The sequence below is a fragment of the Apus apus genome, chromosome 2 (genome assembly GCF_020740795.1).
Source record: "Apus apus isolate bApuApu2 chromosome 2, bApuApu2.pri.cur, whole genome shotgun sequence".
Taxonomy (NCBI): domain Eukaryota; kingdom Metazoa; phylum Chordata; class Aves; order Apodiformes; family Apodidae; genus Apus; species Apus apus.
In genome coordinates, this window is record NC_067283.1 from 80,311,713 (window position 1) to 80,333,104 (window position 21,392).

Below are 21,392 nucleotides of genomic sequence, written 5' to 3' on the forward strand. Positions count from 1 at the left end.
GCTTTGCCAAGTAATAGGGCTCAGAGAAAGGGGTAGAAACAGCGCACTCTTGTACACATACATTTGGAAGAACATACCTCTGCTATTTAAAACACCTACAAATGCATTATTTCTCTGTATAGCATTTGGGTAACTTCAGTGTACCTTCAGTGAAGAACAACTGTTTTAGAGAACTCAAGGCTACAAACTCTTCCATGGAGCCTGTTGCCATCTATTTCCCTGTCACAGAAAAAGCTTCCAGTGGCTAATCCTTGCCAGTACATCCATCCTGAATATTCTCTGTCACTCTTAATGTAAAATATCTCTCTAAGTTGTCTCAGTAGTAAACAGGGAGGAATAAAGGGACTGTTTCATCACTTGACAGGTAATAAAGGAAAAAATAATGGAAAAAAAAATAATGTGTACAATGCAATGACAAGCATGAACAGTCTGTATAGTCCCCTGACCTTGCACTTCATTTTGAATTGCAAATGTGTTAATGATAGCAGAAAAGGGAGAGAGATAAATGTACAACAAAAAACTTCTCTGTTTCATCCCTTACAGGATACGAACAAGAGTTTAGCTGCAAAACCCAAGTCTTTATGGCTGAAAGTAACTTTTGATCCTAATGAATCTGGAATGCCTAAAAGATGTGGGAAATCTGTTCCCCAGTTTAACATTAACCTGAATATGATCCTTTGGTTTTTAACTGGGAACATCTGGTAGAAAAATCTGCTGGTCAGTATTTACTAGCTAATAAAGACTATAATGAATTCCATTGTCAAAGAGAGTTATGCATACTTTGTATAAAAGCAATCATGACACTGCAAAGCACTCAACACTTAGAGCAAAGGCAAGTATTATTTTGCAAGGCATAAAAGAAAGATACATCACTGCAATTTAAAATTCATTTTGTAGCAATAACATGCTTTTTTTTTTCTAAATACAGAGCCCAACTGAAATATAACCAATCCTAAACTTTCAGCCTCCTTAAAGCAAGAGATCAGACAAATATGTCAAATATGTTTAATTTTTTTCAAAATAACTGATGGCAAAATAAAATATTTACATCACGTCATACTGTGTAAACATGTAAGGTCACTGTACAAAGAAATATACATGCAAAATAAAGCAAAATTTTAACTAAAACAATAAAGCAAAATAATACACAAACATAATGATATGAGGTTGGTACGAATACACATCCAGTTTTGAAGTCAGTTGTTTTCTTTTAAAAAGTTTCTGTACAACTTTACAAAACAAACAAACAAACAAATAAAAACAACAAAAAAAAACCCCAAAAGCCAAAAAAGGAATAAATAGAATACAGTGGAAGCCTCAAAGCTCAAAACTAACCCAAGCTAGGTTATGGCTTCAGACCCATATATCTAACTATGGTGCGATGTTGGCTTGTTTCTTTAAACATGGCATTTCACACATAGATGACAACACACCCATATGATCTCAGTGATGTACAGAAAACCATCTCTTTTTTTTTTTAAATAGCTCACGTTAGTATTACTTCAACCTTAAAAACAATTACTAAGACAATTACATTACATGTCAGATTCTCATCATCTGGCCACTACTTGCTGAATGTTTTCTTCACCAAAGAGCACAAAATTAATTTGTTCATTTCACAGAAAGAAGTAAACACAGATTTAAAAATCCTAAAAAGTAGTAAGTGTTGAGACTTGATTCTGGGAAAGTCAGACTTTGGCATTTTGAATACAATAATACATTTTAAAAGTGTCACCCCACTTAACCAGTTTGAGATATGGGATACCAATACCTCTATCTCTCTCTCTCCCTTTTTTTTTTTTTTGCTGTTTTGTTTTGTTTTTGAACAATCCTTAAAACTGACTAGTTTTGACTAAATTCTATGCTAGCCCTCATCTTAAACTAATAATGACAGTGTGGTACAACACACCCGCCCCTGCCCACCCAGAAACCCCAAACACACAAACAAAACCATAAAGCTCACCGTACTAAGTATGTGCTTTTTCTATATATTTATTACAGTTACAACAGAGGTCCTCATAAATAGTTGCATAAAATGTTAAAGCCACAACATTGCACATGATATGAAAGAAAACAAAATCCCAAATGAGTGCATTTACAGTATTTCATCCTGCTGTATACTGCTCGACAATCAGGTTGGCAAGCTGGGCACCAACCCCAACTCCTTTTCTATGGGGACAGTGAGTTCTGACCCAAACTGAAGACCCGCACAGTGGTATACCACCATTTAGGAAGGAGGGAGGGGAAAAAAAGGATGAGGGGAGGGAGGGGGAAAAAAAAAATAAAATTACAGACTGAAGGCAGGTAACAGTCTATGTACAAGTAAGGCCTACATTTTATCAGAGCAAAACAATTCATTCTATTTGTATGCAAAAACTTTGAGGTTGGATGCACTTAAAAGCAGAGTCTGATCTCAGTGCACTGCTACGTGAGATACATACAGGCGAGGCAACTGGAAAGCTCTAGGACCAAGTGAAAACCAGATGTTATAAATGGAGGCCGTATCAATAGGCAGCCATTTTGGTGAGTCTTCTCCAGGCATGATGTAATTTTTGTTTAACACCAGTGCTTCGAACATAGGCATTTCTCCTTGAATAAATCTTGAAAACGGTAGTTAAGTTCACTTGCAAAATTCAACTCTTGTTTATTAAAAAAACTATTTTTTTTATTTTTATTTTTTCAGAAACCTGAATAAAATACTGTTACTGTATCACTCGTGACTGCTTTTTTGCAGAGTACAGTGCTACTGTCCTCCACCCCAGTGAAGTCTGCATTGCCAGTCCCCCGCGCCACCCCGCACGGGTCCCCCTGGAATGCGTTTGCACACGAACATTCGCTTAGCAGCTGGTTGGCTCGGGGTTTGCCCTCCCCAAAATTCAAGTCAACAGCTGATTGGCAGGAGGAGTCTATCTCCAGTCTGATTGATTGATTGGCAGGAGGAGTCCATCTCCAGTCTGATTGATTGGCAGGTGAAAGAGAATGAGAGAGAACTTCAAGCAAGGTCAAACTCTTGGCAAGAGCCTGCTCTGTAGGAAGTTTTTAATGCTACGGATGGGTCGAACATCATTCTGGTGTTTTCGCCGCTCAATGAATGAAGTCAGTCTGGATGTGTCAATGCTGTCAGCACTTTTGCTGTTCCCCAGCTGCAGCCATTGCTCCTGGAGGGCCAGTGCAGCCGAGGGACGCTTAGCTGGGTCATCCTGAAGTAGGAAGCATACAAAATCTTTGGCCTTCTGGCTAACTCCTTTGAAGTAGTCATCTGGGAAACTAAAGTCTAAGCGGCAAATATTCAGGCAAGTTTCCTCTACACTTTCATCCAGGAAAGGAGAGACGCCACTAAGAAGGACGTATGTGAGCACTCCAATGCTCCAAACATCTGAAGTGAGGGAAACAGGATTTCCAAGAATAATTTCAGGAGCTGCAAACTCTGGGTTTCCAAGTAACTGGTGGATATAATACGTGGTATTGAGCTGGACTGCATCTCCAAAGTCAGCCAGTTTTATAGTTGGCTTTGTGGAACTCTGGTCCACCAAAATATTTTCAGGCTAGAAAACATAAAAGCAGAATTTAGAATGTCTATTTTCAAGTCAGTCTAACACAGATTTAATGCTCCAGCATTATGGCTTCCCAGCCAGTGCTGTCAGATCAAGAGCACAATAGCTACAAGCTATATGGATTATTGCTGAAGGCCAACACTGCAAAGCTCATAGGCAGTCCTACCAAGGGTTCCCCCAGATCATCCAGCAGGCAGTTTCTCACCAACTACAGTATGAAATGAGTGTGTTTTAGCTGCTGAACTACAACTTTTGCAGGAAAATACAGTTCTGCCAGATAATAGAGCAAATGTTCAGAAGAGCAGCTCTGCAAAGTTTCACAGGAACCTGTGTTTGAGAACTTAAGCTTAAAGAACAGCAATTACAAATAGAAGGTGAATAAAGCAACTGCTCTATTTAGTTTACGACAGAGAGACAACAAACCCCTTGCATTTAAATACTGGAAGACTTTGTCAGAATTTTCAAGATGTTTTCAACAAAATTCAGCTTCACTTGGTGATTCCTTAACATAACACAGCTGTACAAATTGAAGTCAATTACTGTTATGAGACTACTACAGCAACAGATCCTGTTGGATGCATATGGCTTCAAAAGAACTGTCCCACGATAGGTGAGCTGGAAATAGAAATATTTTTATTATTTTATTTCTGAAGTTACTGCTGCTGTAGCTGTGATTTTCGCAAAATAGTGACTTACCTGCAAGTTAGTCAATTTTTTTGTTTGTATGTAGCCTGAGACTGGAAAAGGTATGGGTGAACTCCACATAGCATTAGAAAAAAATTACAATTTGGGTCTACATCATAAGCAGACCAGACTCATTCTGCCTGGAAGACAGAAGTATATGGAGGGAAGATGGAGGTTCTTTATGCTTTTTTTCTCACCATGACCCCCTTTTGGCTAAAGAAACCCTGCCTAAAAAGATGACTTGTCAATACCAAAATTCCTTATTATTCAAATACAGATGGGAGAAAAAAAATAAGTTTTTAATTAATATTCTCATTAAGACCTTCTTATATAGTTTTTCCTAATAGAATGCATAAAATCCTTGTGGTTCCATTAGAGTTCAGAGGGAAGAACAGAGACATTAACAGGAACCATTCAGAGAGATATCAGAGTCCTCAAAGTGTGAAGATGAGAAACACATTTGCAGTTAAAAAGCAAAAGCAGTCTCTCACAACAAACTCTGCACTTCTTGAGAAAGAAATTGATTTCTGCTGCAAGTTTATCAGAATGTACATAAATAGAATAAAACCCCAAACCTGTTCCTGTCAGTAAGTATTTCCAGCACAAAGGACACATAGGACCAGCAAGCTTCAGGAGGAAAACACTGGGAATTCAAAGTTTTGGCTTTGCTGGCTGTGAAAGATCTAAAGCATTTGGGAATGGAGTCTTCACATACCATTCAGTCTCAGAGCAATTCAGAGTTCTATGTTCCCAACTGTCAGTTTCCTAGAAGAGGAAGGTTTTTATGCCTGGAATGGCAAACACTGCTAGGAAACCCATTAACTCCTCACCTTTAGGTCCAAATGTGCTATTCTGCAGTTGTGAAGATACTGCACAGCTTCCAGAATCTCTCCCAGGTAAAGTCTGATCTTCCCTTCTGTGAGGTTTCCCCATCGCACAACATAGTCTAGAAGGCGACCCTGGTCAGCCCTATTGGAATGACAAAATATAATTATGTTTTGGATTAATACAAAGATAAGAACTGAAAGAAAAACCTAACCATCTTGAAAATTATACAGAAAAATGTTCAAGAAAAGTGTCCCTTAAAAACCACAACTGCATCAAGCAATCACCACTGTTTCTGATGTTTGGCTATTGTTCCTTCGACATTGTTCTTCCTGCCTGCTAGTGAAAATGTTCTTTGTCACTTGCAGCTGGTCAGCACCTACTATACGGGCAACTAATTCTGAAGTGGGAGCAGAGAATGAAGGCAGAGAAGGAAAGGAAGATGCACTGTTTTTCAGCCAGGCTGAAAGACCAGACACATCCTGCCAGACTACAGGAATAACCATAGCCTGCAGCATCTGGAAGACAGAGGGCTAGGCTATGAAGAAGACTGATATCAAGCCACCAGATGAAAACATTCCTAATTCGCGTGTTGCAGTCACTTGATAAAAAATAATTTCTGGACCTTCAGGCTAATATAATCATGTATCAGTTTAATACATCAACTTGCTTCCTTCTGAGTATATTATTAAACTCAACATTTTAATAACAGCATTAGACAACCACGTTTTTTCATTTAGATGTCTTCAAACCTTCAAGTTCACTTTAAAGTGAAACCTTAAAGTTCCCTATTCATAAACCACTCTAAAAGCCTGAGAAAGTCAGCTGTGTAGGTTGTATTTTATGCATAACATTGTGGTTCACACACATTTCTAACACTAGTATGTAGTTGGTGGAGGTCTCAAAGGTATCGAGAAGGCCAATGAGCTGGGGATGCTGGAGATTCTGCATGACTCCAAGTTCATGGGTAACCTGGTCTCGCTTCATCAACTTCTTATTCACAAACTTAGTGGCTACTGCTCGCTTGGTTCCCTTCTGGTCACACTTCTTTACGACAGAAAATCTGCCCCTGGAATACAATATTGAAAGGAAAGAACTAACTTATCAAAGCAATAAGGACATACTTTAACCTTGAAAGAGATCTTATTTCAAGCAACCCTTATAGAGCAGTTTCAGGACATAAGAGTTTTAAGTGCATGCATCTTCTACAAAATGTGTCTGTAAAAAAAACCACAAAACTTTTGAGACAGACATCTGCAGATAACTCTTGCGGATATGGTTTAAGGGTGAACAGAGTAGAGTAGGGTTAAGGTTGATGATCTTAAAGGTCTTTTCCAACCTAAATGATTCTATGATTCTATGAACTCAAGCCAACATGGCATTCAGTTCTCAAAGGTTTGGTCCATTAATTTGGACAAATGCAAATTCTATGTAAATAATTTTGCTTTTTGCTCATTTTCAGACTTTTTATGTCTGTACTTTTCATATTCTAAATAAAAAGGTTCAGGCAGCATCAGTCACTGTAAGGCATGCTTAAAAAAACCAAAAAACTATGTAGCTTTCCTAAGTATCTAAAAAACACATCCCTGTGATACTACTTCAGCCTAAATATATTGTTTATGCAGTGCCATCTAGTGCTGGTAAGATTTTTTCACTTCCTCATTTCTATTTCATCCAATGTAATTCCGGCTTTTCAAAGATACTTTAATTTTTGAGTAAGAAGTTCATATTTTAATCTACCATACTTTGGAGATCAGCATACAGAACACACCTGCCGAGCTCAGCCACTTCACTGTAGAGGGAATCAAAGTTGTCTTTCCAGATTACCATGATTCCATCATTTCCAGGACCTACAAAAAAAGGAAGGAAAAAAAAAAAAGAGGATGGTATGGCTTAAGAATAACTGAATGCACAAACACACACAGAAACTTATCACAACGCCATCAAACACACCAACTAAACCCCATACTTTTTCCTTTCCTGTCTGCCCCCAAAACACACACGTTTTTTATCTTTGCAAGTCTCCTTTTCATTCTCACACAAACATTCAGGTTGCCTCATTTCAGGCAATGAAATAATATAATTTAAGTATAGATCCATGATGCAAAACCAAGAAATAGTTACATGTTCTCCTGAACACCGTGGCTTGACAATTCAAGCAAAGGGCCATGTTAATATACAAAGCAATACTACTCTTATCTGTACACTTTAGAAATTATACATGTTAGCATAGTAAATTTAATTGAGACTAAACTAAGAATGCAGATAATGAAATATGATTTTATCATCGTGTGTTTGAACAAGTAATGACAGATGAGGTAAATATACGTTGACAGTACAGGTATCTTGTCAGTATGAATCTCCAATCATTTACATCCTAGAAGTACGTCTATTCTGGCTGAAACAAGTGGTATGTCAGAGGTGAAAAGGTTATATTACTCCTTTAACAAAGGGATACCCAATAGCTAGGGTCTTCTTTTTCTTGTGTGACGGGTACCAAACACTTTTAATGTAATTAGACAAAACAGCAGAGAGACAGGCCTACCTAAAACTCGTAGACTGGCGGAAGATGAAACCGAACCCATATCGTTTGCAGCTATACATGTATAGATACCATCGTCTTCTGCAGTGACGCCAATGATTTTCAGTGAAGCCTCTCCTAAGTCACTGGGAAACACAATGGCATCCATTAACTTTATATTCATTTTATAGACTTTAAGCTATGGAAATCAAACAAAGCTAGATTGATACTGTTAGTATTTCTTCTTCTCTAGCCCCTATCTCTCTCTGGACAAGCATTACTAATCTGGTCCCTGCCATTTCAGAAGCATCTATCAGAATACGAGTACCTTGGAATGTCCTACTATTAGAAATGCATCCTCACTGACACTCTGTGTCAGCATGTCCCAGACTTCACTGTGTTTGAGAAATCAAATGCTTCCTCTATTTCTTCCTGCTTTCTCTACTTTCTTCAAATTAGGACAATCCACACTGAGTCAACCACCCGTCGCGGTTCCTTCTGAAAGGCTAGTTTCCACCCCTGACTTCCAGCATATAGAAGCTGATCTAACATTTTTACTCCCAGAGCATTCATCCCTTTTAAGAGCAGCCTCCACATTCAATACAAAAGGTGCATCTCACCACAATTTTGGAGGCCTCAGAATCTGGGAGAATGAGATGGGAAGAAACCAAAGAAGACTTTAAGTTTCCCTCTGCTTCAGGGCAGAGACAGCTATAAGCTATGTGAGACCTCAGGAGAAAGATACTGCAGATTCTTTCTTACTCTTTCTCACTGCTCAACCAGTCTTTTTGCTTGATGGTTTGTCTTTAAATGTTTACTTAACTCTTCCTCAGTGCAATTCAGGCCTAGTACTTTTTTGACCATCTGCCATGGACATGAACAAGAGATAATGCTGTTTGCAGAAGTCTCTTACAAATGTGAATACTTGGCAAGTCCTCCCTACAGTTTTCACTTCTAGGCTCAAAACAACTCTAACATTGTGTTATTCTTTCACAATATGGCATATTTTCAAGATTTTCTGCCATTCTTATTGATTTCCTTTGGATTCATCCCATTTACTGCAAGTCATTTGACTAACTGAACCAAAAAAATATTTGTCACAGTCTTCACCACGTGACTTAACTTCAGGGGAAAAAACAATGTAAATTTTAGGAACATAGGAACATGACCTCCCCTCCCCCAGCTTAAAGAAGATTTCATCATCATCATCATCATCATTATTATTATTATTATTATTATTATTATTATTATTATTATTATTATTATTATTATTATTATTTCTATAAATCTGTCAGGCACAACCAATGTGATTTACTGAATATAATTATGTAACAGTAATGGATCACAGTTAATTAAACCTAGTGAATCTAACTCTTACTCTCACAATGGTCCTGCATGCAGGAGCAGATCTGCCACAATGCCTCTGTCTCCCATAAGAAATTGTATCCAGTGGAAAAGAAAAAGCAGGAGCACCAGGAGGTAAAAAAACCCAACAGTATAACATATCACCAAGTCTGCAGCTAAGCTGGACTATACAGAATAACCTCTAAGATGATGACGTACTTTTCTATCTATTAATGAGGAAAGATTTCACAAAAAAACTCTCATTCTGAATTGAAAGCACAATTCATAAATAAGACATTTCTTCACACTGAAGTTACTTATAAGCGCAACATTTTCTGTATACAAAAGAACGTATTTTCAGAAAAAGGTAACTTTCCTAATATGCAGTTTCATATTACAATATACAGCAATTTATCTTCTTAATCAAGTGTTGGAGTTACCAGTTAGTCTGTTAAGTTCTATCATAGCGAAGCTGAAAACAGACAAAAAACATTTATTTCCACGCTTCAACAATGAATACAGTGACATTGCCATGTCAAGAGGAACCAGAGGCAGAAGTACCAGGTGAATTTTCTTTTGTTTTCAAAAACCAACTGAATATGACCTTTGGGTACCCCAATCATACATAGAAGTTACGCAACATTTTCAGAAAATCCCAGCTGTGAATTATTTCTGTCTGAGGGCAACCCTATCTTTATGCCTCAAAGCCAAAAGTTATCTTGCACCAAGGGTGCACATAGAAAATATAACAGTTTCAATAGTGCTTGTCCAATATTAAACAAAATACTGTACCTGTACGAAATGCTGTGATGACCGTCATTGCTCAGTGTGTTATGATCAGGACCTTTCCAAGTAACTGAAGCCTTGGGCCGACCACAGACTTTACACCTAAGCACGATGGTCTCTCCTGTCTCACATGTTACCTCACTCAATGGTATTATAAACTCTGGGGGAACTGGAAAAATAATATTAATGGCATTAAGTCAAGTGAAGTTAATAAATTTGCTTTTCTATTCCTTGCACTCTATCTTCTGTTAGAGAAAGCAGTGCGGTACTTTAAACTCCCCAGGTGACAGTGCACTAGCTCCCTCTACCCTTGGGGCACAGCCATGGTTAGGCCACTTGCTGGGGCTCTGCAGAGCTAGTGCATTTTTCTCTGCATGAACTTGGACACAACAGCTCTGCTATGTCACATTTAACCCTGAAGCCTACCATGGTGAACCAAACACCCTGTTTATGGTAAGCTGAGGAAACTGTACAGAGGAAAGTATTTAAGGACGTGTTCAGCTAGGCTATTTCATATCCAGCTAAGTTTGCAAAAGGGAAAACAAAACACCTTGCTCATCTGCTGAGGCACAGTAGTGTTTCTCCTTTTTGCAGACAGGTGAAACTCAAGAAGTTTGGTTCTGTGTATTAAGATAAAAGCCCAGTCTGGCCCTCACCCCAGGGGACCACTGTCTTTGTCTTGATCAGCCTCTGCACTGGAGAGGCCCTGAATGTTCCCTAGGGTGCTAGGTTAAGAAGCAAGCAGAAGGTCTCCAGCTCTTGGCCTGGTCATTTTCCAAATTGAGCAAGGCCCAACTTCCATATATTCTCCATGCAACTGTAGGAGTGTAAATCTTTCTGAACAACATATCATATGGTCCTTGTGTTTAATGTTTTCAGCTTGCGAACAAAAATGTGTTCCTTGCATCTTAAAAAATAAATATGACATTTTTCATTAACTGTCTCCTTTATCCAAAAAGAGCCTATATGTATTTCTATAGTAAACATGCAGTTCCTGATGTAATTCATTTCAAGGGAATTTAAACAACGTAAACCATGTTCTAATCAAATTATATTTACTGTGACTTTTAAAAATTAAAGCAACTTACCATCATAAATGTAATTGGGGTTGAGAAGCTGGAATGGAAAGGAGAAATTAAAGAATTAATGCTCTTATAAATTTATAAGAAAATAAAGAATGGCAGAAAACAAAGCACAGGGATGGTCTGAAGTGAGCTGTACCCACAAAGATCCAAAAAACACCTAAACACCAGAATTTCAGCACCAGTCTGCTCTTTCTGCAATGTCCTTCTGGTACATCATCGCGCTTACAGGCTCCAAGATGACATCTTCCTGCCTTGAGATTTGGCAAACGCTGTCCATTATAACCACGGCTGCCTCCAGCTCCTTCACGTGAAATTCTGGCAGAAGCTACTTCTAAAGAAATCTCAGCACAGCTCCTTTGGGAAACTACTACATCTTTGTAACATTTACCTTGACAGAAACCTTGTTGGCAAGTCCTTCTCGGGATTTGCGGTAACCATTTTCTAGCTTGCCTTCCCTTTTGCCGTCTTTATCTTTTTTCTCAGATTTCTTCCTTAAACGGAGTGCTGTGTGCCAAGACGTTGACTTCCTGCATACAGAACAGTAAACTTTGATCAATGTTTTTTCAATCCCAGGTTATGTGTTATTCTCTCTAGTTTGAAATGGCATTGAGGTAATATGTCAAAATGTTATTTCATTGTATTGAAGTACATTAAGTAGTCTATAAGAGATGCTACTCTTGATTCAACTGTAAGCAACTTAGTAAGATTAGCCTGCACTTCAGTATTTCTTGAAATCATTGCTTAAATGGTAAACTTTCTATATGAGAATAAACTGTCAATCCAACTAAGCAGTGATCAGTATTAAATCTGTATCAAATACAGCCTAGAGAAGTTTTACATAAAGCTTTACCACTAAGAACTTTGATATAATTTCTCCCATTGCAGATTTGAAGGAGATCTTTCTAGCAAAACCAGTCATTTTCAATAATTTGTGGCTCAAAGCAGAGATCTAGAAACTCTGAAAATCTCATTTCACTTGGAACAAACATTCCCTGTTTTCCTAAACAAAAATGTCTAGCCTGATAACTCATTCTATCAAATCTAAACCTGTAACTCTTGCTGCTCTTATATAATGTATTCTTTCATCATATTTTCCCAGCAGACTGCACTACTACAGCTTTATTAATAAAGAATATGTGCTTCTGGGCTCTTTCTTACTACCTTTTATTTTGAAATTTCTAAGGGACCTCTCAGGTACTTATTCTGCTTGATGTTAATTTATTTCTCAAAGATCCAATCAACTTTCGGTTTAAGGGGCTCAAAGTCTTGTCTAAATTGCTAGTTTTTCTTCCTCCTCCCCTTCCACACACATCCAGGCACTCACTTGATGGTTCCATCAGGGTTGTCAATGATGACTGCACTGGTATGCCCCAAGACATAGCCGGGAATCCAGCCTTCGGCTGCAGGGCACTGATCAGTGGCGGCTCTGAACACCAAAAACATGTTCTGTTGGTTGCTGGCTAGAATCTGCACGACCTCTCCTTGGTAGACATTTATCTCATCCTCCTTCACTGCCGTGTAATCGTGTGTCACCAGCATGGTGGAGATATTGCTACTGCTGCTACTTTCACTCTGAAAGTGTCAATTGGAAGCAGAAAAAAGGGGGAAAAAAAGAACCAAGTTTAAAGTTCACGAAGAAGACAGGCTGTTCTTGGCCTGCTACATACCCTGCATAATCCACATAACTTAAGCTGTAGTCAAAAAGCAGAGCTATGATTTCTCTTGTAAAGCTGCCTGTGTCTATTTATCTTGTGCAAATTAGTTTGATCTTCAAATACCTTCATGTACAGCTGCGGCAGAAATTTATTCCCATTACTTTTACTCAAGATTACTTCTTTTAACTAGCAGTCAGTTTATACATAGATTTCAACTGGTCCTCTTTTCAAGTTGAGCCTCACATCTTTACCAGGCAACAAAACTAGAGTACAGCAGTTAGGACAGTTTCTCATGGTCTTACAGGTGCAGGTTCAATATTGTAACAGGTCAAGACTTTACCTCATAAACACTAGAAGTTCCAACAACAAAAATTACGTACTTTTTCTAGTACCTCTTTGTCAGATCTAAGACGCCAGCCTTCTGAACACAGAACATGACAAGGTGCAAAAGAACAAAAATAGGCTTTTGACAGTGTCTGTCAAAACTGCAAGGCTTGACCCTGGTTGAATCTGTATGATTAGATTTATTCTTTAAACATGCAGTCTGAGAGGTAAATTACTGAAATAATGAATTATTAATTTATTGGGCAAAATAGGCCCAGTGAATTATTAGAAGATATCTGGAAATCTCACTTCTAACTGATCAGTGACTAGGATAGCTGAGTATGATAGCTCAAACACTTTCAACTAGTGCTCATGAATGTTGTTTGTTCCCCCACCAAGCATTTGCAGAAAACTAATTACGTACATTAAAAGTCACACTATTTTTCAAAACAAAAAGCCTTCTCCCAGCCATGAATCCATTGGAGATTATTATTTTTCAAACATAAGACTAATTTCGTACATTTGCATTCAAGTGTGAAAACTATTACCAGCCTATGCAACCTGTTCCCTGAAATAAGCTATATCTGTTCTTGAAGCAACTTAAAAACACAGTGGGTGGCTTATTGATGATGTGGGATGAGGTGCTATGTGGGTGTGCCTGGCTTTTGTCTCTATTCTTACTTCAAATTGCTTCACATTGCTACCAGTGAGGGCTCACTATTGCCTGGTAGCAGCTGAGCTGAAAAGGAAAGCAGTAGCCAGCTGCAGATGGAGACTTCTGTGGCTTAGATAGCATAACCACACATTAGCACCACTTAGGAACAAGCAGGGTGTGAAAAGCCTGGCACACAGGATTAAAACAGAGTCACAATTTTTCTCTAAACTGTCACAATACTTCTATCTTCAGTGTTGAGGAGATGCAGCAGGACTCAGTAGACAGCACAGTTCACTGGAAGCCCTGAAAACCCCATACTCTTCTAATCTGCTAATGGCCTCGAACAAGTCACTCCATCTCGTGGTGCCTGACTCCCCATGAGTGTTTTGGCTGAGAAACCCAGACATGTGAAAAGGAATGGTCTCTGATTACTCATTCATAGCCTGTTCAGTGCACGGATGCTTGGGTTTCCAGTAAATCTGTAGATTTTATTCTAGCCAGATTGTCTAATTCAACTGGGTGATTCAAGTTAATTCTTTTTTCCCCTATTAGGATGATGAAGCAAACACTACCATAGAAAGATCTAATCCTGGATATCCTCTACGGAAGCGTATTTATGTTTAATATCAGATGCTGGTTTTCCAGTGGGAGAAGTAATTTTGTCTGGCATAGAGGACAGCTGGTGTGGTCTTTTGTATTAGCAAGCCCCTTCCATGACTCAGGCAAACTGGGAATAGTAGAACCAAAAAATCAGTCTCATTTTCAGTGATTGTTTAAAGTAAGATGACAACTTGTTAGATTCTTTTAGTTAGATGAAAACCCACTCTATTCAGAGAAAGCTGCTTTTGTTAACTCCTTCTGTTAGACTTACAGGGGGAGAGGAAAGGAAGGCTGAAGTTGCAAAACCAACCTGAAAATACAGTTTCTTAGCATGCAGCAGAATGTGCATAACTGCAGGACTGACCTTCCTGTAACATGACATTTCTTTTTAATAACTAAATCTTGAAGGATCATATTTTCTTCATTTTCAACAAGGACAAATAAATATGTTAAATAAACAAGTGTCTGGTAACTACTAAGTGCCAAACATTCTTGTTAATGTGTTTCTATTAGAATTTATTCTCACCACAGCCTTTTCTTTTGCCTTGCAAGGAAGTGATAATTCTTGTACAGTTTATGTTCTTCTACTGCAAGTTCTGCTGGTCATCACTGATATATAACACAGGATTAGAGGAGGATTTACAATCAAAATGTAAAATTTTTCCCCCATATTCCTTAAACAGTAGCAAAACCGATTCCTTTTTCTTCCAAGTAACTTTTCCATAATTAACCAGCCTTAACCATATGTGCATGTAAATACGCACACAAATGGTTAAATAAAAAAAAACCTTCACAGCTCATTTTCTCTAGCCTGTGGAACGTGGTATGAAATCCCGCTAAATTATGGTCCAGAAATGAGGTTATGAATGAAGAATCATGTTCCATCTCAGTTACAAAACTAAAAGAAAGATAGCTGTAAAGCAGAAGACAGGCGTTCAGATATTATGCTTTACAGCAAGATAAAAACAAGCAATGGTGTCTCTTCTGAGATAGTATCAGATTCTAGTGTTATGAAAACTCAGTGCCATCCTGTCTCTTCCTCTCTATTTTAACAGAACAACATTAATTAATACTATGCAAGTCTTCTCTGCATGTAAAAAGTACATCTTGATTCATATGCTGTGCTTAATTGCAAAATACTCCCAATTATCCCAGATATTATATGATCATCACATTTTGCAAGACTGAAGATAAACACAAGACAGAGCTAAAACAAATGAAGAGCTGAAACAAGATCGGAATAAAAATACAGTACATGCAAGGCATAATTTTTTCTCCTGAAGTTATTATAAAAGTAAGTGTAAGAACTAAGAAGTCAAGAAAGCTCTGTATGTTAAACAGTTCTATAAAGAAATGCATGCATTTAAAAAAGGTCTGGCAAGTTAGAGGATTTGCAAAATTGGTATTGCATACATTTGTGAGAGAGGGGAAGAACAAACATTTGAGAACACAACACTTAGAGAAAAATCAAACATGAGTTTAAAAAGAAAGGCACCACAACCTGCCTACCACATCCATGACAAGTGCCATGGAATTTTGGAATTTTGCTTTGTACTTGTATGTGCCCCTGTGACTGCCGTGTTGCATTTCCTGGTGGATGTCATTAGAGATTGTGGATTCTGTTGATACCCCAGTTTTCTGCACAAACACACCAAGGGAATACTATAAGGTTGAATCTCCAGATGCCCTAAACCAGTTCTTCTTACAAAGCAGAAAAGACAAGTGGAGCCACTATTTGTACTGGTTGTAGTAGAAGGAGGATTATTTTAGCTAGGTTTTGTTGGCCTATTTTGAGTGGATTGCAGGAAGCTTCCGTGACCAGACACAGATTTTAAAAAGAGAATGTCGTACATCAGCTAAGGTTGAAAGGAGAAAGGGAAAAATAAATACAATAAATTAACACAAAATAAAAATCAAGCAGCCCAGGGAATGTACTGTAGATGTCTCCACGAAGTTAAAACTCAACAGGACAATGGTGGCGGATTTGTGCATGAACGGGAAAAAAGCCCCAAGGCAATCTGCCCAAATCTTCAAGTCAGATTTAAGTGCTGGCTGCAATGCATACCCCAAGGTGCTCTGGCTGCCACGCTTCAGCATGTTAATTATGTGCCTTCGAATTAGAGACGAAAAAAAGCAAGAAGAGCAAGTTAGTAAGTATCAGCCTAGTGATCTATGTTTTCAGCAGAGGCAGAAATTGCATCTCATGTTAGCAGTTGCTTTTGTGTCTGTATACATATCCGCGTTTGTATGTATACACACACAGAGAGGTAGGTAATTTTGTTTTTTTAATGTGCAGAAGATACTCGAAGAGTTGATTATTTCAGAGCAGTACAGCACCGGAGAGCCAGAAGTTAGTACGGAGAGTGATGGTAACACGCAGAAAGGCAGCATGGAAGGTTTTAGAAGAGCTCGCAGGACAGAGGTGCTCCGCTCTTACCCCATTACTCTGGGTGGAGTGAACTGACTGCTCGCTGGTCGAGGAGCATGTGCTCATGCGGTCTGTGTCCTTGCTGTGTGAAGAGTGGCGGTGGACCTGCCGCTGGAGGGAGTCATTGTCCCCAGGGAAAGTGAAGGAGCCAGGGCGGCTGGCAGGGGATGCTGGGATGGAGCTCCAAAAGGAGCCCTTCTGCAGGGGGCTGCTGGGTGGAAAGGTTTCTTTGCCAAAAGGAGAAGGGAAAGTTGTGGAGAGAGGAGAGTTCATTGGTGAGATGGCTCCTGGCCTTGGCTTCCCGAGCGTCAGTGATCCTATGCTGTTTCTTGAGCGACTGTCCTCTGAGCTTCCACGAGAGTCTTTCTGGGCTCCGTCAGCTGAGCCAGAAATGCTTCCCGCTGTCTTCCTGGGACTTTCAATAACTTTCATCTTGGGAATCTGCTCAGCTTCTCTCTGAGGACCGTCGGGTTCTGCGTTGGGAGGGTGCCTGTCTGGCTGGCTCAGGCCACTTTCTAAGGAGGTGTTGTAGTGTGGCAGGGAGAGATTGTGAATGGACATACCTGACATCTTGTCTGCCTCTGCTTGGGCCGCAGCTGCAGAGGAGACCAGGACTGGGGAATGGTGTCTGACAGGCTGGGGGATCCGGGATGGCCGGCTACGGCTGGAGCTGGGGATGCCACAGCTGCTGGGGCCGCTGCTGTTACCGCTGCTGCTCCCGCTGCCGCCTCCACCACTGCTGTGGTTCCTCTGGTACTCGATTGGGGATGTCAAGGCTGCATCAGGGGTGGGAGGAGAGGCAATCAGCGAAAGGAGGGCGGGAAAGGGAACAGGAACAGTTTAAAACAGACACGTTTACTGGCAAAAAGGGAGTGCTGTTCAAATAAGACAAATTCCCTTAGCAATGGTGGACACGCCGCAGACCTCCAGTCACTTTTCTATATCACACCTTCATGACCTGCTGTATGCACCTCTATTAAAGATGAAAAATCTGAAACCAGGGAGAAATGTTTTCCTCTAGGATCAGCTTTTGTCAGTCAGCAGCCAAGCTGGGAAAAAACAGGTGTAACTTTGAATTCTCAGCTCATTGTTCTATCCATTACAACTCTTAAAAAAAAAAAAAAGAAGAGTCTAGATGGGGCAACAACCAATGGATACAAAAATACAGAAAGAACCTTCTAGCGTCACAGCAGACACAACCACCTTCTACTTTTCTCTTGCAGAATCTGAATGTTGTTGCCACAGTAAGATGTAACAACAATAGTCACCAAAATAGCATAAACAAAACATATTCTGAATTAATGCTTAAAATTCCACTGGTGTTTAGCCTTTAAAGGCTTGCCTGTGCTTAAAGGGGTACACAAGCTCTCCACCTCAACCGACATTATCAATCTTGATTCACTCCTACTAAACATTTGGAAATTTTCACCAAAAGAACACCACGTGAATTCAGACTGCCACTCTTATAATAAATGCTAGCATCTGTTGTGAAACAGAAATGCAGCACATATCCCCCAACTGTTCTATATTAGCTTAGGAAAAAGGAAACTTGCACAACATTTCAAAGCCAAGAAACAATAGATGAGAGAAAAGATATTTTTCAATTGCAAGCACCCAGTGAGAGGAAATTATTTACCATTTAAAAAGTTGCGCTGGTTTTCCAAAATTTGGTTAATTTCATGGATCCACAACTGGCGGACTCCTGGACTGGCAGAATGCAAAATAAAGGTCTCCGTGACATCACCAGTCCTTGATGTTAGTGCAAATTTACATGGATCGCTGTCCACATTTTCCTCTAGGGAAAGGCAACTCACCTTCACGGAGAGGAGAAGGAAAAAAAAAAAAAAAAAAAAAGGAGAATTTACTTCATGCATTTTATGAGAAACGTAACTCTAAAATCTCTTATTTAGGGAGCTCAGACTCAGACCTTCAAAGGATGAACATCCTTTCCTTCCATAAAATAGTACCATGAAATGAAGGATTACAGTAAACTAAGGACTATTGTACAGCTTACCCACATACTGTGCCTGAATGATCTCCAACTGGTCAGTATGGCCCAATGTTCTCCATCGGCTCTTGCTTTCCCTTTGTATTACTTAAATACTGAGCCCCTCTGGACCTCTTACCACTGGCCCACACTGAAGGCTTCTGCTGCAGATACAGCAATGCCTTGGAACGTGCTATACAGCCAGTGCTGAAGGAGATGCTCAGCTGACAGAGCGCCGAGTCAAATTGAGGGAGGCAGGTTCCACCGAAAACGCTTCACCAGGAGGGCTGGTGGGCACTAACATCAACAGGTTTTGTTTCAGTGAAGGCTTGAAGTGGGAGCAAAAACTTTTAGCTTGAGGGATTTTCTTGCAGAAGAGCTGAAATGTTTATGAAGGTGGCACTACTTACAGATGTTACCTATACATTTGGACTGATTTTAGCTGGAACTCAAAAGAAGGGATATGTGAAGAGTAACAATCCTAACTTGCAATACATTTACTATGTGGTATACACACAGCACAGGGCTGAAGACTAAACTCTGTGGGTGCTTGTTCAGTTTTGTACAAGAACACCTGTTCTGGTATGCTATACATGGGGAAGCATCAGAGTACTGGGATCCAAAGATTTCTGTTTATCATCAGAGTGAGAATAAATTTGGTAGGAAGCAATTTCAGGAAACAACTGACACCTCACTGTGTTTTCTGATTGCACGTCTAGATATGACTAGGGACTCCACACTGAATCAGAAGCTGTTACCTCAGCAGACTTTGTGCAGGGGACGTAAAGACACACACACAACAGTTACCTTGATACTGTTTTTAAACAAGAATCCAGGCATGGAGAAACCTTTCTTTTTATCTAGCAGCTCACTGAAAATAACAATCTGCTCAAAGAGGAAGACCCGTCTCTCCTTGCAGCGTGGCAGAAGTCCCGTGTCCTGGTCTGTAACCAAGAATGTGTCCTGGAGCAGGAGCTTACCCTGGGCCACAATTTTACCCTAAACACAGAGGCAAGCAAAAATCCTTTTAGTGCAGTTCTTAATTTCTTCTCCCAATCAACTTTTTTGAGAAGACGATCATGTCAAAATAGCTCTGTATATTTCCCAGTTTCTGACTGTTGCTGACCATTATGTATTCATTCATCCTTTCATACACAAGACTTTCTTGTGCCCTTTCTCAAAGAACAAACATCAGGTGAAAAAAAACCCAATTCACCTTTTTCAATTCATACTTCAGTTTGATGCTTGCAATACTGCCTTCATCTCTCTTTTCTCAATAACTCTCACAGTAACTCATACATTATTGCAATGCCTTATAGGGTGCCAAAAAGGGGAAGAATTCAAGTTCATACCTGCATCACAGAGCAGAAAGGGCTTTGCAAGAACATGTGGCTATGGTCTGGCTGTGTTTCGACAGCCAATTTCCACCTCTTCTAGACTTGGCAAAACAAGGGCTACAGTTGCCTCAGGCACTATTACTGACCTCAGCAACTCCTCCTTTGTCTACACTGGTGAAATTGGGTCTGCTGAACTGCTGATAAATGATCACTTCACTGCTTTGCAAGTCGTTAGTTGATAAGGGAACTGTAATAACATCACCCCTTCCTAGGTTTTCTGGAAGACACACCCAGCGTGACTGACACAACAGGTAAAATTTTGCAGGAAAAAGTCCTTAGCAGGGCTAACACTTGACTTTTCATTCACTGCTTTTTGCACCAGCTAACCAGACAGTGAGGGAGCACCCTACCTCATTTCTTCCCACAAAATTAATATTTAATTTCTAGAGAACCTGACAAAAACTCTAAACAAAGCACCAGCCAACTTACATCAAATCCTTGCAGGCGGCCAACATTCATCATGTCATTACACCGTTTTGGTACTATACACATGACCTCTACAGCTTTCTGTTCAAGACAAATAAAAAGTCAAAGCTTTATTTTCCAAATGAGTCAACAGAATAGAACTTCGTTTCATTTGCTACGGCTGCTTTAGAACAGAAATGCGAAAAGTAAACACTCATAACCACATTCTCAAAAAGATCAGAAAAGGAAAGCGACTGTCAAAACAAGAGAAGTTCAGAGTAAGGAGCGTTCAAATCACTAAGACAGAATGTCTCAAGTACCTCTAGTTCTGTTGTGTCAAGGTTAGCTTTTTTAGAATATTTGAGGAAGTCCTGAAAAAGAAAAAAGAAACAATCAGTACTATGAGTTCTTTTCTCATTAATCATCAAACTGAAATCTTAAAGAGAAAGACAGACTGCAGAAGACACACAGAAAAATACTATTTTTAAAGCTTCTTGCTGCAGTGGTCCCTCACTCTTATTTTTTAAGATTTATTCATTATTTTGAATTACATCATATGAGAATGTGTATTAAAGCAATAACCTCTATGATACACAGGGTTGCTCTTCAGTAAACATTCATGTGATATTAAAATGGCTGCAGATGTAGATGGGAAAGCCAGGATGAGTCCAAACAACTCATATCACATTCACATTTGAAAACAGTTGGGAGATCTCTCTCCACATGATATGACATCGGTTGAAATTCTAAACATTTTTCTGTCACTGACTCGAGTTCATCTGTCTTTGACTGTTTAAAGAAAAAGCAAAATTCTGACTAAGCTACTTACTGCAATTTTTGTAACTATCTGAATATGCTCAGAAAATAATCATATTGCATTGCTTACAAATCTGGGTTATGTTTGGGGGAAGAGCACCAGCAATGTTTTAGAAAGAAAACGTGTCAGTTAACACACATAATTATATGATCCATCTCAACATCACTTTACCTTTAGTAACAGCTGGTATTTCATAATTCTCTGCACAGGTTTTATTAGCAAGTCTGTGAGCTGCAGTCTGTGGCCCAGGCGTTGCTTTAGATCCTGAGGGTCATAAAAGAAACCTTTTTTGTTTGTTTGTTTGGTTAGAAACTCCTTGTTTTGT

At 39.3% G+C, this 21,392-nt stretch overlaps 1 protein-coding gene across 5 annotated transcripts in view; it reads right to left on the reverse strand.

Moving 5' to 3' along the window:
- Positions 1–991: 991 nt before the first annotated feature.
- TRIO (trio Rho guanine nucleotide exchange factor) overlaps positions 992–21,392 on the reverse strand; it is a 250,398-nt gene continuing 229,997 nt past the window's right edge. For 4 of the 5 annotated variants that reach the window (XM_051612788.1, XM_051612787.1, XM_051612790.1 and 1 more), the window contains 15 exons: positions 21,239–21,331; positions 20,571–20,621; positions 20,275–20,352; positions 19,256–19,447; positions 18,098–18,275; positions 16,471–17,237; positions 12,124–12,371; positions 11,188–11,326; positions 10,803–10,830; positions 9,721–9,883; positions 7,609–7,730; positions 6,835–6,913; positions 5,932–6,132; positions 5,069–5,207; positions 992–3,545 (listed from right to left, as the gene is read on the reverse strand). In XM_051612788.1, coding sequence (XP_051468748.1) covers positions 3,003–3,545; positions 5,069–5,207; positions 5,932–6,132; positions 6,835–6,913; positions 7,609–7,730; positions 9,721–9,883; positions 10,803–10,830; positions 11,188–11,326; positions 12,124–12,371; positions 16,471–17,237; positions 18,098–18,275; positions 19,256–19,447; positions 20,275–20,352; positions 20,571–20,621; positions 21,239–21,331 — 3,021 coding nt within the window. In that variant the 3' untranslated portion in view covers positions 992–3,002. Of the gene's footprint in view, positions 3,546–5,068; positions 5,208–5,931; positions 6,133–6,834; positions 6,914–7,608; positions 7,731–9,720; positions 9,884–10,802; positions 10,831–11,187; positions 11,327–12,123; positions 12,372–16,470; positions 17,238–18,097; positions 18,276–19,255; positions 19,448–20,274; positions 20,353–20,570; positions 20,622–21,238; positions 21,332–21,392 lie in introns of those variants that run through there. The other variant, XM_051612791.1, reaches the window with a different exon arrangement.